The sequence below is a fragment of the Alligator mississippiensis genome, chromosome 8 (genome assembly GCF_030867095.1).
Source record: "Alligator mississippiensis isolate rAllMis1 chromosome 8, rAllMis1, whole genome shotgun sequence".
Lineage (NCBI taxonomy): Eukaryota > Metazoa > Chordata > Crocodylia > Alligatoridae > Alligator > Alligator mississippiensis.
In genome coordinates, this window is record NC_081831.1 from 11,729,220 (window position 1) to 11,745,632 (window position 16,413).

At 53.1% G+C, this 16,413-nt stretch overlaps 1 protein-coding gene across 1 annotated transcript in view; it reads left to right on the forward strand.

Moving 5' to 3' along the window:
* Positions 1-16,413, forward strand: part of LOC102563884 (polycystin-1) — a 53,713-nt gene that overhangs the window by 469 nt on the left and 36,831 nt on the right. Inside the window, exons 2-14 of the mRNA XM_019494235.2 lie at positions 4-75; positions 300-469; positions 2,147-2,421; positions 3,084-3,465; positions 8,890-9,070; positions 9,929-10,149; positions 10,422-10,540; positions 10,977-11,124; positions 12,060-12,334; positions 12,876-13,634; positions 14,093-14,224; positions 15,142-15,317; positions 16,124-16,260. Of these exons, the coding sequence (XP_019349780.2) occupies positions 2,185-2,421; positions 3,084-3,465; positions 8,890-9,070; positions 9,929-10,149; positions 10,422-10,540; positions 10,977-11,124; positions 12,060-12,334; positions 12,876-13,634; positions 14,093-14,224; positions 15,142-15,317; positions 16,124-16,260 (2,767 nt within the window). The 5' untranslated portion in view covers positions 4-75; positions 300-469; positions 2,147-2,184. The remainder of the gene's footprint in view (positions 1-3; positions 76-299; positions 470-2,146; positions 2,422-3,083; positions 3,466-8,889; positions 9,071-9,928; positions 10,150-10,421; positions 10,541-10,976; positions 11,125-12,059; positions 12,335-12,875; positions 13,635-14,092; positions 14,225-15,141; positions 15,318-16,123; positions 16,261-16,413) is intronic.

Below are 16,413 nucleotides of genomic sequence, written 5' to 3' on the forward strand. Positions count from 1 at the left end.
CAGGGATCTGAGCGCCAACCGCATCCGCACCATAGAGGAAGGAGCCTTCCGCCTGCTGGGCAGACTGCAGACCCTGTACGGTGACAACCCCTTGCATTATATCCTCCGCCTGCCTCCCTGCCGTGGATGGATTTGTCCCTCCACCCCTTTATTCCTCGTCTCTCTCTGAGCCCCTTTCCCCCTCTCCCACAGTTCGGTGTCACAACTTGCTCTTTCCCCCACTCTGCTTGGGGGGCAGACGTGTCTGCACCAGCGCCAGGTCTGGAGGTACCTGACTGCCCTTCTCCCCCCTTCCACAGCAAACTCGGTTCCAACAGCTTTGCGTGCAACTGTTCCCTGCGCTGGCTCGCGGGCTGGGTGCGAGAGAGGGGGGAGCTGGTGGGTGATGTGGAGCTGCTCCAGTGCTTCCAGCCAGCGTCTTTCTCCACCAGCCGGCTCCTGAGTGCTGACTTCTCGGCTCTGACCTGTGGTGAGCAGCCCCCTCTCTCAACCGGGGGAGAGTCGGAGCTGGGGAGGATCTTGGAAGGGTGAAGGAATGCCAGGCTCGTGATTCCTCCCTGGGGTGACTGACCTGGGTGCCCCGGTCCGCGTGCTGGAGCATCCTGGGCATGTTTTGTGCATGTGGGGGAGGTGGAGGAACTCATCTTCCAAGCACCGCGTGTTTTGATTATCCCTTTTCATGCTCAGGGCTGCGAGGAGAGCTGCCAGCTTTCAACTGCCTTTGTATCCCTGGACAGCCTTGCTTGACCTGAGAAATTTTGAGTACAGCCTCTCTGGTCTTCCTCTGTCCACTTCTAGGGATTCCTGATTCCTTCCCCTGCCCCCTTGTTTGGAGCAAGTCAAGGTGTTTCTTCCCCCAAGGACTACACTTCCACCAGATCCAAGCCTGGATGTGCAAACTCCGGCTCAAAGCAAAATCTCACTGCAAAACATTGTAGGGAATGGCCTTCCTGGTGGAGTGATGCAGGCAAGAGATGCTCACTTGGGTATCACCCGGTGAACAAGGGAGCTGAATGAGACCGGCAGAGCTGAATGAGTGGGAAAAACTAAAGAGGGGAGGTTGGATAGACTTTGCCTGCCCTGCTCTGGATTGAGTAGAGAAAATAAGTGACAGCAGTAGAGTCACATGAGTTTCATGATTGAAAGCAAATCCAGGTGGCCCTGAAGCCTGTTACTCCAGGTCTCCTAGATTTACAGGGGCTTTAGTCAGCAAGGAGAGCTTTAGATGTCTGGAAGCAAATTCAGGCTGCAGAGCACGGCTTGTGAGAGGTGGCATTAGTCGGGTAGGGAAAAATACTGTCTTCTCTGAAATCAGGAGGATCTTTACCCTGGAGCTCAGTGGAGCCAACGTTTCTCCTCTCGTACTCCAGGCAGGCAAATGCCTTCAGTATGATTAAAGAAAAAAGTGTGCTGAGACACAGAGGGAATGAGGAGAGCCACAATGCCAAAGTCCTGTGCAGTCAGAGAGCACTTCAAAGAGGTGAATTAACCTCCTGGACTATGCAAAAGTCCTGCTCTTCCCTGCACACTCTGTCCACAGCTAGTTTGATAAAAAACACAGGCCTACATGCCAGATTTTGCTGAACTTTTTATTTTTAAGTGAACACCTTTGGACTGAAACAAAGCAGGAGGCATTTTATCCCCAATAAAAACTAGGGGAAGCTGAAAAGGAGTGAGAATGTGGGTTTGGTGCAGAGATGGCCTTGGGCTGCCGGGTTCAAGCCTTGATCTGGAGTTCAGCTCTGCAAGGGTAGAGATTTGGAAAGGGCCTATCTGGGGTTTCCAAAGGAAGGCATCCCATAGGTAGCAGGCCTGGCTCGCCCCTACTGGCACTCCTTGCCAATCTACACGGAGGAGAGCAGAACATGCCACCTCGTGTGAATTATCTGAGTGTGCAGCACCCCTTGGCTTTGTGTAGGTGTATATGGTGGCACAAGGTGCCAACCCATGGAGAGTCCGGTGCAGACACCCAGCCAGGCCGGTGCCCACTCTGCTTCCCGTTCTGTGCCGTGCCCCCATACCACGTTTGCTTTGGGTCTGTAACATCTTGTCATGGTCTAAAAAAGCCCATTGCTGCGTTGCAGTTTCCACACAGTTCACATTGATAGCCCAGCCGAAAACTCATCTTCTTCCACTTCCCTTTCAGCGGCTGATTTCATCTCGTGTGTGCAGGACGCTGAAAGAATGAAAGACACAGTCCTGCAATACTCCTCCCTTCACCTCGGTCACCACACCCGCGCCTCCTGCCACGTGCTCTGTTACCAAGAGGAGCACACGCATTACAGCCTGGACGGAGCAGACCGCTGCCTGTGCGGGTCGCTGAGTGAAGAAGCGGCCACAGACTGCAGGAAAGTGTGTTCCAATGAAATCCAAAGCCAGGTCTGCAATAAAACCATCATCCACGCTGTGTATCCTGTCCAGGTAACCGCACCAGGAGTCATCACAGCTTGCGAAGAAGGGGATGTGGACCACTGCTCTTCCACAGCTGGTCAGGGCAGGTCTCAGTGTTGGGAAAGGATTTCAGCTGGCCCCTGTTCCCCCTGGATATGAGCTTATAGATTTTATAGACGTTAGGGCTGGAAGGGACCTTGTGAGATCACTGGGTCCAGCCCCCTGCCCAAAGAGCAGGAAGTCAGCTGGGGTCGGATCGCCCCAGCAAAGTGAGCATCCAGGCATTTCTTTAGCGTATCCAGAGTAGATGCTTGCACCACTTCTGGGGGGGAGTTTATTCCAGGCTCTGGAGATTTGGACGGTAAAGAAGTTTTTCCTTCTGTCTGGTTTAAAATGGTCTTCCAGCAGTTTGTGACCGTTTGACTTTGTCTGGGAATACTAAAGGAAGCGTGGATGGAGGGAGCTTTGGTTGTGTGGGAGGGATGCATGGAGTTTCCTACCAGCCTGGAAGAGGAGGCTAGCGGGGTGGAGAAGAAGAGCTCTTTAACTGCTGGTGGGGAGCGGAGGGGCTCTGGGAGTGAGAGGCATAGAAAGGACCTCTTCCGACACCATGCTGGAAGCTGGGGAAAGGGACCCAAGCTCCCAGCCCCTGTGTTTTTGTGTCTCAGCTTCCACTGCTCTCCTCCCCCCAGGTGAGCCTGTCGTTCTCTGCTCGCCCGTACTACAGTCTCCATGAGATGATTGAATTTACCGCTGAGGTCCCACTGCCTGGGACCGTGTACACCTGGGACTTTGGAGACAGAGGGGAGCAGTACATCACCAGCCGCACCAGAGCGCAGCATCTGTATGCGCTCCCTGGCATGTACGTGGTGACAGTCAAGGCACAGACTGGGCAGAGGAGTCTGCTGCGCCAAGTGGGTGTCAGCGTGATCCTGCCCGTGGCGTTGGTGGGCCTGGAGTGCCCCACTGTTGTGGGGACTGGAGAGAGAGCTGACATCTGGATCCGTGTCCCGCGGGGCACCGACCTCTCTGTCTTCTGGAGAGTGATGATACCAAGTGGACAAGAGATCCTGGGTGAGAGGCTGCGGGGGGTTATTTCAGCAGGGTCCTGGTTTTCCTGTGAGATGGGGAGCTTCCACGAGAGGCGGCAGCACTGGAGTATTGGAGGGAGAGCAGCGGGTGTTGCACCTCTGCCCTTTCTACCCCCTTCATTTCTCCCTCGGGATTGTCCTGGAGAAAAAAGGATGGTGCGGGAGCGGGAGGAGCCTGGATGGCACGTGGGGGCAGATGTCAAGGTAGACAGGCCTTAGACGGTGTGGGGTTGGGTGGGGGAACCAGAAAGGGTGTTCCAGTAAGAGGTGTAGGGAGGAAAGACCCAGCTCTGGAGAGGGGTGGCCCGGAGGCGGTGCTGGGCCCCCAGCGCCAAAGGAAGGTGGCAGCAGGCATTAAGGAGGCAGGGAGGAGGATCTGTGACAACCAGCTGCCTGACCGCATGAGGCAAGCTGCCTCCTTTCCAGGAGGGAGGGCTGCATCTGCGTCTCCAGGGAGATTCGGGGCAGCCACAAAGAAAGGGTTTAGAGATCTAGTTGCCGAGCAAAGCCCTGCAAAATCTTTGTGCGTATCCCAGAAGGCAGCAAAATCCATGTGGGGAGAGAGCCTCCAGCGCTAGAGGAGCTGCACGGGCATGGAGACAGAGGGGGCTAGGATGGCAGGAGAGGGACAGGAGGGGTAATTCCCTCCCACAGAGGTGGGGGAGAGAGAATGAGGCTCTGTGTCGCATTAGCCCAGATGCCACGGTGAGGGGCACGGCATGAGGCTCTTTGGGGCCCGTTACACTGATCTCTCTCAAGATGGCATCTCTCCACTGAGCAGCATGGCAAGGCTGGCAGCTCTGTGCCATGGCTTGCAGCTGCAGGGGCTGCTCCTCCTCCTCCTGGGCAAAGGGACTGCTGGTACGTGGGGCGCAAGCTGCGGAGAATGAATGCTGCTTTGAATGGGGCAGGGGCAGGGGATGGGAGAGCCGTGCATGCGGCGAGGGGGAAGGAAGGCGGGAGGATGGCATGTGCATGCTCTTGAACTCTTCCTTGCCAGGGTCAGAGCCTGTGCTGTGCTGGCCCTGCTGGCATCCTGCTGGGGTCACATACAGTGGTGAGGTGTCTCTGCTATGCCCAGCAGCTTGAGAAGGGCTTTTGGCTGGAGGCACCTGGATGCAGCTGGGTCATACTGAAGCGAATGGAAAGGGATGGCAAGGAGTAAAATGTCTGTGTTGTACTGTCCTAGCTTGGGTTGCCCTGCGGAGATTCAGGACTCAGCCCCTTCCGCAGAAAACCAGTGACCCAGGCAGTCTCACACATGCAGCCTGTAAGAGTCACTCGATGCAAGGAAGTGACAGGACAAGGCTTGGGTGGCTTCTCTGGGAAAGCAGGAGGTGCTGGTCTTACAGTGGCTTATCTAAGGTCTTCTAGGGAGATACCATGATGATGGTTTTGGCCCAGGTGGTTTTACATACCTGGCAGGGGAGACCCCCTCCTTCCCAGCCTTGAATAACTTAGTGTAGTTGAAAGTGGAGACCTATGCCTTGCACTGCGGGAGGGCACTCCTGCGGGAGTCTACTAAGGCCTTCCAGTGGGAAGATCTCAGCTACACAGTTCATGGTGATAGGAAATTGCTCCTGGGCTTTCCCTCTAGCTTGCTCCTACAGCCTTTTGGCTAAGGGCAAGCAAGACTAGAGGGCATCTGAACCCCAAGGACTCCAGGTTTGGGGCTTGCACATAGGATCTTCCCATGGATCTGGGAGTATCTGAAGCCTCAGACTGTAGTCTAGGAGGTAGGATACTTGTTGATGGTAGCACACACAGACTTGAACGATTGACCTCTGCTCTGTCGATAGAATTCAAAACTGATTTGACTAATTTGGCCTGAAACAATTAAAAAAAACAGGCCAAGAGTCCAGCTAACTCAATATTTTGGGGTCAACCCTGGGCACTGATACCCTTCACTGGTACTTGATCACGCCGTGATACTGAAAGGATGGTATCAGTAGCATGTCTTCTGATACCATTCTTTCTGCCTTCACCTGGTGCTTAGCTCGTGGCCTGAAACGGAGTGATAGTCAGTGAGATCTGAGCGCCAGGTAGCACAACTGATGTTGGCTTCTTGCTCCTATATAATGTCTTTGGAGTGGTCTACACTCTTGTGCTCAGTGCCCCCCAGAGCAGAAGCTGATTCTTGTCTAGCCATGCTGCCAAAGCCATGGGGTCTCACTGCATAGGTAATTTATATCCTGGGCCAGCATACTTCCAGTTTACAAGAACACTGTGCTGCAAACTGAGGTTGAATCCCTGACTCTGCTCTAGATGTCCTGCATAGCCTTGGAGATGTCCCCCAGTCACTCTGTGGTTCGGGTCAAGTGGTGTGTGGATAAATTCCTGAATGGAGGTCTGGCACCCGAGTGCTGCAGCAATGCGGCAGTGTGAAACCCTGGGTTGAGGGCAGGGGATGGAGTGATTGAATGTGCAGAGCACAAAGCAGGTGCCGGGAGTCAGGGCAGCAGGCAAGCTCAGTTGCCCCCAGCTGTCCTGGTTCCCTGGGTGGGCCTGGCTGCCAGTAACTTAACTGCTTCCACCTGGCCCCAGTTGCTTGACCAGCAGCAGCTCTTTCAGTGCCCAGGATGCTCTGCGACAGGACAGAGGCCATTCAGCCTTGTCTTGAGCTTCCGAGTCCTTGTTCTTACTTTCTTTGTTCCAGCCTGCTGATTCCTAGTGTCCCAGGTCCTGGTTCCTGCCTGCTGACTCCTCATTATAGACTCCAGCCCAGACCCTTTTTCTCCAGACTTGTTGGCCTCTGAACCCCTTGTTGCCAACACCTGTCCAGCTGACTCATTTGGTCATAGGCAATGCGTGCCTCCTGAGGCTGGGGGGGCACAGCGACCGCCTACAGGCAGCGACTCAGGTGTCGGCAGCAAGGACGGGCTGAGCAGGGACCATCTGCAGGTGGCCGCAGCAATGTCAACGATGTGGGGGGTCTCCCCACGGCTGGATGACAAGCCCTGTAGTGCCAGCAGCACTTCTTGGGGGGAAGGGGGGCACCAGTGCTCTGCCTGCCCCCCTGCCCGTCACCTAAGCTGAGAGTGCTCACTCTCAGGGGGTGCATGTGCACCCCCTATGCATCCCCTATGCATTTGGTGATCGCCCACATCCTAGTCCCTTCCAGCTACTTCTACATGCTCTGCACAACCCTCTAGGGGCAAGCCCTGATGGCCCACATCCTGATTGTACCCCTGACAGCGAGAGTGGGAGCATGGAGGGAAGGAGGACTCAACTTGAGGACCATGTTCCCATGAGTAAGCAGCAGATGGGAGTGAAAGCAGGCAGGGGGCTTAAAGGCGAGGATGGAGCCATGCGCGAGAGGTTTCTCAGCCAGGCCTGACCCTGGGATCACAGTGCTGTCATCACCCAGGCAGGGAGCCCTTTCCAAATCACCCTTTGTCCTTCCCCTAGTGTCAGGGACAAGCTGGATATGGAGCGGGATCTGTTGTGGGTTATTCGAAGCCTGGGGCACCCCGAGCAGTAGCAAACTCTAAGAAACGCTTGGATGCTTATCTTGCTGGGGTGATTTGACCCCAGCTGACTTCCTGCCCCTGGGGCAGGGGGCTGGACCCGATGGTCTTGCAAGGTCCCTTCCAGCTGTAATGAAAATCCTATGAGACTCTCCAAGAGCACTCGGTCCATCTGGAAAGCCTTGGTGAGGTGCTGGCAGCAGCTGATCAATGGTCCGCGCTGTGGGAGCAGGGGAGTCTCCCGGGATGTTTTAGTGTCTGGAACAGATCAAACTTTGTTTGGAGTTGCCATGGCGATGGGTTTTCTGGCTTTCTGTGGCAGGAGTGTTTCGGCTGTTGCTGGGGGACGCAGGGATGCCAAGCCGGGTGCTTGCCAGCTCCCCAGCAACCAAGCTGGACATGGCGATGGCCGCATTGATTGGATTTGATTTTCCTCGTTATGGTGTGAGCGTTCTGCTCAAAGGGCTCGGGAGCCAGGAACTGCTGCTGCCAGGATGGGGCTGCCCCCAGCAGCTGAGATGCCCCTGGCCCCCAAGGTAATAGCAGGTGCTTTCCCCTTAGGATGCAGTTGCTGAGCTTCTTTCAGGTCCCAGTCCCATGACTTCCTTTGGCCTCCTTGCCCCAGCTTGTTGGAGAGAGTTTTCTGGCCGTGGAGCCCTGGAGTTGGGTGGGGGCATCGGCACACAGGGATTCAATGGTAGAAAATGGTTAAAGCTGAGAGACCGGGACCAGAAAGAAACAAGTGCGGCACGGGCGGGGGCGGTGAAATCTGGGGGAACTAGAATGAGGGAGAAGGACTGCCTCCATCTAGACCCTTAGAATAGGACTTCCTTCTGTAGTCACCCTTGCCCCACATGCTAGGGTCCCTTTGGGATCAGACAAAAAATTGAGGACCTAACCAGGATTGTCTATTAAAAAGTCTGTGGCATTGTTTCTGGCAAGAACAGTGGGGCTAGTCCCCCTGTTCTGGCCTAGACTTTTGCTGAGGCGATGACGGTTTCCCTGCACCGTTGGGTATTGCATTCGCTCTTTTCTGCCTCGGCTCTTAAGCAGCTGCCCTGTTCCACTGCGAGGTGGCTGCAGTTCGGCGGTGGGTGAATTGATTCTTGTATCCGTTTGCCTGGAAAGAACTTTAGGATCTTACAGGATGAGAGATGTGACTTCAGCGTAGCGCTTGGTATTGTTTATTGTTCCTCTTTCCTAACCCCAAGATATTTTATGGCACCAAAAGTGTCAGCTCCTGCTTTGGGAAGAGTTACCTCTCGTGGAGTAAGATCCCGCTATACCCTGCTCCTCTCCTTGTCTCCTCATCACCACCTTGTAGTGCCATAAAGTGAAGCTCTGGGCTTCTGTTCTTGATCCACACTGACCTGTTCCCCTACAGCTCCAGTCTGGGGTTCCTTTGCTTCCTCCAGCCTTGTCACCTGAAGGGCATCACCTAGGTCTATCCTGGTGGGCTCAGGAAGTGAGACACCAAACACATTAGCAATACTGGTAGACTACCTCCCTTCCTTATCCTTCCATCCTAGCACCAGAGGTTTGCAGTTGGTTGGACTGTGACCATTTCACCAAGCGATACAGATCAACCTGCCCCAATAACCTGTCATGGTCTTTATTTCCTACCCCTCATTTCCTTCCCATCCTCAGCAAAGTGAACCAATAAAGATTATATGTCACCCTCTGAACTGCAGATAAATGGCACCAGTTTTTCCTGGGCTATCTCATCTGTCTGTGTCTGGGCCCTCAGGGAAGCGACTGGCCTGGTACCACAACTGAACTTCACAGGATGTCCCTCTCAAGGAAGACTGAGCCTTCTCCAGAGATGGGTTCTCAGCCTCTGGTCGGAAAGGACTGGGAACACAAACTCCCCTGAAACTCAGCCATGTGCCTGGATGGGGCAGGCCTGTCCAGGCTCCTCATTTCCCCTTCTTCCTCTCCAGATGAATCCTCTTGCCCCCGAGGTGGCCGGATCCATCTGCCAAGCCTGAATTGCTACTGGCTCAGCCAAGCCAAGGAGACCTGGCAGGATGCCCGACAGCTCTGCCAAGCAATGCCAGGAGGAGACTTGGCCATTGTAAGCTCTCAAGAGGTGCAGAGCTTCCTGCAGGAGACTTTCCCCAGGTGCATGCCCTGCTGCAGCCCTATTGCTGTGCTAATACTGGCATTGCTATGGGGGTGGGTGCCATTCAGGCATCAGACAGTCAAGCACCTTCCCTCCCCTAGTGCCATCACCCCAAGGTGGGGTTGCTCATACCCCAAGGCTTAGAGGCAGTCAGACAGTGGGTGTAGCAGGCATCGTGCTTCTCCAGGGTGTAATGCCACAGCAGAATACGTGCAGTTTAGACCGCCTAAGATGTGGATGTTGAACCACCCCTAGGAAGGAACTGTTTCAAGCAGGCACCCCAACAAGAGCTTTTTGTTCCAGACCCTAGTCTTTATGGGATGGAGGATCAGAAGTGGTGAGACCCTCCAGCTTTCTTTCAATTTAGCAGAGGTTGCCAAGGCCAGGCACCTCTAGAAACCAACCGTTATGCCCCTTCAGGGAAGCCCTAAGTGATTATGCTGGGGTTATTAAGGGATGTCACCCCATGGATTGTGTTACAACCCGTGGATTGTGGAAGCAGCTGCAGGAAGCCCTGTGTGTGGATGTGACTGGGCTGGGTGCTCAACTTGCACTTTTTATTTCCACCAGTGCAAGATGGGATGGGAGCCACTCCTAGGGCGCAGAAGCCCTGAGGGGATCGGGCTTCATGTGCTTGGGGGATATCTTTGGTGTTGGCAGAAAAGTACCAATTATTCAGACCCTTTTAAATGCTGTAGGGTTGTCTTAGGGGTACTCAGTGGGACCAAACATCAACACTGAGCAGCTGCCTCCTACCTACCCCAACACCCACTCCCTTCCCCAGCTGACTTCTGGGCTTGAATTGCCAAAGCTGTTGTGCAGTAAGCAGATGTCCTTTCTGTCTTTCTCTTCGGCAGTGCTGGTGCAGCTTGGATTGGGTTGGGTGACCTCAGCTCATTGGGTTCCTTGCGCTGGGTCGATGGGAGCCCTGTGAACTCTTTCCAGAACTGGGCACCCTCAGGCAGGCCTGAGGGGAAGGAGAACTGTATCCAGATGCACCTCTTCAGCTCCAAAGGGCTTTGGAAGAGCAGCCGGTGCTCTGCAATGTCCTTGTTCCTCTGTGAGATGAGGGCTGGAGGTATGGCACACCCCACCTGCTTCTAGGGGTAGGGTCTTATAGCTCCGTCTCTGCCTGCCAGCCCCTCATTTCATCAGCCTTGTCTGTTGGCCAGGGCCCTGATTCAGCAAAGCGCTTGCACCCATGCCTACACCATTGCTGCCTTGAGATCCTGCTGTAGCTCAGCCGGTCTCCTCGAGCCCTGGCATCCTAGCTGGGTCGGCGAGGCACGCTGGCAGCAGGGCCTGACTGCTCTGCAAACAGAGAAGTGACCACGTGTGTTGTGTCTGCAGCCATCCTGCCCAACCCAGACCTGTTCCTGACAGGAGTGCTGGTGTTCAGCAGAGCCTATGAGGTCAAGAACATCAGCATTGAGCAGCTGCCTCCTCTAATAGGAACCAACCACATTGAGGTAATGTCCAGGCCATGACCCCTGAGGCGGATGCCTGTCAGTATTATAGATGGGTCCGTATGAGCTGTCTTCACCCTTCCCTCCCTGACTTGGGACCACTCACTGCGTATCCATTGGGGGTGAAACACAGAGCTGCCCAGAAGCAGCAAAATGTCAACCAGAGGCTGTTCTCCTAGTGCTTAAGGCCCAGAAATTATGAGAAAATTGTATTTCCTGCTCCCAGGCTAGATAAACAGGGCTGTGCTTTGACTACAGCACAGATCTTTGGGAAGTAACATGAGCCCCAGACATCCCAAGAGCATCACATCTTGACAGCACAAATGGACCCATCGCCACCCCACCCCTGTCCTCCCCTCTCAGATCTCTCCGTGAGGCCTTTGTGGACCTTTCTCCTTCACATGTCCCATGTGTCCTTTCTTGGCCCTCTGTCTTGCAGTTGATGCTCTTCCCTGGCCTCTGGTTCAGCCAGGCAGGCGCCCTTGTCTCCGTGGATTTGGGGGTACAATCAATAAAGAAACCTGTTCTCATCCGGTTCCAGATCTTTCGCCCATATTGCAACCCCAACCAGCACTTGGTCCCTCCTGGTAAGAGTTCAGCTTCCATAATTCTCTCGTACTTGTAGCAGCAAACATGGGCTTTTGCCACAATACCCTATATCATTACAATGAGCAAAATAAGCTATACTGACCCTGGTATAACTGCATCTAACTGGAGCTTTTGTCAGTGTAGAAATGCCATTGAAGAAAAGACACCCCCTGGGTTAATGTTCATGTTGGAAACTAACTTGATATTTGAGTGCATTCAAAATTAAGCAGGGCAGGATTCCCAGCAATCTGATAAGTGAAACATAGAAGAGGGCTAATCCTTTCTTAAGTTATGCTTCTCCAAAGAGGATGTTCTAAGCAGGATGTCTTCTTTCTAATTAGGAAGTCATTGGCTGCTATTGCTTTCCTCTGCAGGAAGCAGTGTGGATAGAGCTAATTGAAAACCAGTCAGGTTTTTCTCCCGGTCCAAATAAAAGTAGATACACACACAGGTGCTCCTCTTCCATTACTTTCCAGGTGCAACCAGAAGTGGGCTGCAGTAATTATCCCCAAAAAGAGCAGAGAGGAGAGATTAAGTGACTAGCAAAAGGCTGTGTAGTCAGTCAACGGCAGGGCCAGGAATAGATCTGGATCCTAGCCCAGTACCCCCTTCCTCCAGACTGTTCCTCCCAAGTAGGAGACTGTCTTGCTTTATCTTCCTTGTCCAATTCAAATTCTGGGCTGTCAGAAGTCCAGATCTGGTTTCAAAACCTGCCTATTAGCCCTTTTTCTCCTTGATTGTTTGGTTCTTCCATCAAGATGGGGAACATCATTGCCGATCTGAATGATATGTTGTAGTGGGTGTTCAGGAGAATACACAGAGCATGGAATACATGTTTAGGAGAACGCCCAGAGTGGGAAACCATTATAATGCAGCTTGCTTTGCCTTTGAGCTCTAAGGGTTGCCCTAACGTGCAGCCTATATTTCTTCTCAGGCTGTCAGCTGCTTCACAGTCCATTCACCTGCTGTCACCCCAGGCCACTCTGCAACACCACAGGTGGGTGCCCTGGTGGGCAGCAGTGGTGCCCATTGAGAGAAGGCTGTCTGAACATCTCCAGCCCTTGTAGCTCTTATGCCTTTGAGAATGTGACCTCCGCTATCCTGCCCTTCCCGAGCCCTCCACGTTACATGGCGACCCCTCCATCCTACTTGCCAGTGGCTGACCTCTCCATGGTCCTCCCTCCCAGCAGCAAAAGCAGCCACCTCCATGTAAGTGATTCCAGGACCTCATCCTGTTAGATCTTCTCTTTCTCCTACATTTCTCCTGTCTGGTTATTTCCTGCCCTTTTCTCCCTGCATTGTCACTTGCTGGTGTTTGTTGTGTGTCGGGGCAGCAATTTTGTGGCATCCTTAGGTGTGAACCTTAGCGATTCAACTTTGTGGAGAGGGGTGCCATCATCCTGTTGTGAGGCAGGGTCAGTAAATGCCACATTACAGCGTGCAGACCTGACACTCAGACCCCTATGCATTGTGAGCCTTGCAATGACCCTGGCAAAACTCAGGAATTTAAATTAAATTAAGCAGTGGTGGGTAACAGCCCTTCCCAGCTTCCTCTCTCCTTCATCCTCCTCCCCTTCCCTCTCCCATCCCTCTCTTCCTTGTTTCTTCCTCCTATTGTCTTCCTTCCTGTCCCTCTCAGGTCATAGGTAGGACCTGAGGTAGGATTCATGGCAGGGTAAGCTCTGAGGCCAAGCTGGTGACAGTGGATGCTACAGTTCCAAGGGGAGATGATTCTTTCTGTGCATTTCAGGTCCTCCTGCCTAGAGAGGAGACTCATGTCAACCCCAATGACATTATTGGGATACAGCACAATGCAGAGGCAGGCTTGTTCCTCCAGTGTCTGCACCACTCCAGCTCCCCCTGGCGCCAGAGCTACATCAGCCTTGTGAAGGATGGCTGGTGGGAAGAAGACATCAGTGGCTTTACCAACCCTACATGGGTGGACAGTGTCCTCTGTGACATCCGAGTCACCTTTGCATATAGGACACGAAGCCTTGCCACCAGCCCTCTTCTTGGTGGACATTCAGAGCCCGGCACATACACCTACATGGCAACGGTGCAGAACGTGGTCAGTAGCAGGCAGATGGACTGCACAGTGAAGGTGCAGACCAGGGTCAGTGGGCTTCAGATTATCCACCCAACACCAGTCAACGGGAAGCTCCATGTGGCCACAAAACGTGGAACGCTGATGGTCGTCAAGATCCTCTCTGGCTGTAATGCCGTGGCCAACTGGATGGCACCTGTGAATAAGGCTGGGATGCCTTTTGAGCCCACTTGCCCTGCCAGCATTGTGCCACGTGTGCCCGCCTGCCACAAAGACACTGCAGACACCTGGTTCTCCTCTGCTGTGCTTCTCATGGAGGAGCCAAGAATGGAGACCCTCAATGTGCTGGTGTCCAACAAGGTCAGCTCCCAGAAGCTATCAGTAAAGATTCAGTCTTATGACACCATCAAAGGTCTCCGAGTGATGCCTCCTGGTCCTCTTAGGATGTTAGTAGATGTGTCCCAGGTAGGTTATGCTACTGCCCCTCTTTGACATGCTGTGGTTTTGCTGAATGCTGATGGTGCTCTAATACCAAACCTATTGTGGGTAGGGTCCTCACTCAGTGACCACTGGGTGTATCCTGAGCTGCAGGACAATGCTGTTCTCATCTAGCAGAAATCTCCAAGGGCAGCCCAAAGGTCCCCCAGGCTGCCTGAGACCCTGGGGACCAGTCTGGCTTGGAGTATTGTCTCTCACACCTTCTTGCTTCAGTATAAGTGAGCTTGACCTGTTGTATAAAGTCCATTGGATGGCTTCTGGGAAGCAAGTGAATGCTATGCCCAGGAGCTCATGTCTCACTTTGTTTCAAACACACTGGAGCTTCCCACCTCCTTCCCATTAGCCCCATCCAGCATGTAGCAACTGGAGACCATCCCATCCCATCCATAGGGCTTGAGTCAACACCTGATTGCTTTGCTTGGCAGGTATTCTCTGCAGAGCTCAGCCAGGGCTCCTCCATCTCCTACACCTGGGTCATTGACAACATGAGCATGTTTGCCTACAATGGACAGACCTACAGTGTCAGGTTCAAAAAGCCAGCCACCTACCGGCTGAAGGTGAGGCAATGTTACAAGCCACCACAATCTGCTTTATCTGAGGCAAACAAAGCAAGGAAAGGCCATCGGGTCATCAGAGCAAGGGGTTGGGTAACTGGGGCTCCTGGGGCTTTTCTTAAACAAGTCACCTATCACTTTGCACTTCAGTTTCTCCACCTCTGAAATGGGGACAGCAATTCTTAACCCCCTCCCAGAAATGTCAGGGTGTTTTAAGTGTTGTTTCTAAGGTGCCATGAGGCCCCCCCCAAGTGCATACTTTTAGAGGGACAAATATACAGACAGGTTTGCCAATTATTATTAAGCTGTAAGTTTTACATTTACATTTAATTATTAAAATGTAAATGCAGAAGCCTGCTCTTCCAAGTTCAACATGCTCTAAGTCAGACTACATGGAGGAGTCAGAAATCACTGCAGCAGCTTGACTTAAGACCCTGCTTCTCAGACCCATCTGCCCCAGTTGCTTGTCCCTCTGTGAGGCTGACCTCCAAGTGGGAGTTGCTGCATGTTCCTCTGCAGCTCAAATATGAAAGGTCACTGCGGAGGGTAGCGACCATGGTTCTCTGGGTGGCTTTGCCCTGACTATTATTCATAGATGTTAGGCCACTTCCTTCTGTTCCTTGCTCTGAATTCATCCTGAGCAGGCTTGGAGAACTGCTCAGTACTGCCATCATTCCCTGACCTCTGCCAACCACTTGGATGGCAAAGGGCACTCAGCTGGGAATCTGGGAGATGTGTGACATGCATCAAGGGAGCTGTCAGTGAGATAGTCCAAGGTTGAGCTGTGTGATGAGACCCTCATTGAGGGTCATGAGGCAGTGTGGCTGAGGTAGGGCAGTGGGTTGGGGAAGCTGGTGGATGGGAATGCACAGGGTTTTCATTCCTACCCATTTTGATGCAGTTCTGTTCTTTCCATGCAGCTGCAAGCTGAGAACCCTGTGAGTTCGGAGACTGTGGAAATAGCACTGAGAGCTGAGCCTATGAATCCACTGGCCAACCCTGAGTTTCTGGGGATCCCAATGGTGGTGCCAGTCAACATTCTCCAAACCTTGATATTCAGGGTGAAAGTGGACACTGCTGTGGAAGTCACTGTGAGGTGACAGCCCCATGGGGTCCAGGAAGGGACAGCTCTCTGTCCCCAGTCTTCAGGGGGGGATTTTCAACCATAGAGGTCAAGCCAATAGGGTCAATTTAATCTGGTGTGATTTTAGAGAGGATCACCAGGAAGCTTCCAGGAGGGAATGACCCCTCAGAGGACATTGTGGTGGGTGTGGTTTATTGCCCATTACTCACGTCATTGTGTGGTGTCCAGTTGGAGCATCACCTCACATCAGGAAGGACACAAAGGGAATCAAGCTGAGAGGAGGGTGGAGATAATCCCCTGAGTAGGAAAAAGAATGGTTAAATATTGCTGAATTTGAGGCCAACCTCCCAAAGGGATTAAGTTCCCCAGTTGTGTCTGAATCAAGCCCCAGTGACAAATAGTTGCAGATGATATAGAACAGTTGGGCCTTGATTGACTACACTGATAGGCATAAATGACATCTTCTGTAACATGTCAATTAGAGGATCCTTTGCTCCTTGTACATCAGACTAAACTGTAAGAGATACGGTGCCCCCGCAGTGTAGGCACTACCATATTGCTCACGTCTGTGGCCCATCTGTCCCATACCCAATCTCTGATGGTGGCCATCACCAGATGCTTCAGCAGAAGATGCAAAAATTGTCTTTTGCTCATCTTTCCCCATAGTTAGTCTCATCCTGACCCCTTCTAGTTACAGATTTGCTTTAGCCCTGCAGCATGAGGTTTTACATCCATTCCAAAATGTGCATTAACTACTCTCACCCTGGCTTGACTCACTGCCAGAGAACTGCCCGGACTCATTTCCTTTCTGCTTTCAGGTGGGGCTTTGGGGATGGCAGCCCAGTGGTGGAGAACCTGATGTCACCCCCATACAGTGCTCAGTTGCCTCGCCCAGATCCGCAGGTAGAACGGGTGCAAGTGCTGGACAGAGTAGCCCACACTTACACTCAGCCAGGTAAGAAAAGGGCTTGGCAGGTCGTGGGGAATTCAGCAGGGCCCCTAGTCTTGGTCCATGGCTCCCAAAGGCAGAGGAGAAAAAAGGCAGAAAGGGGACAAAGGAGGGAACCAAGAGAGGGGCAGACAGAAGATGAGGTGAGAGAGACGATGT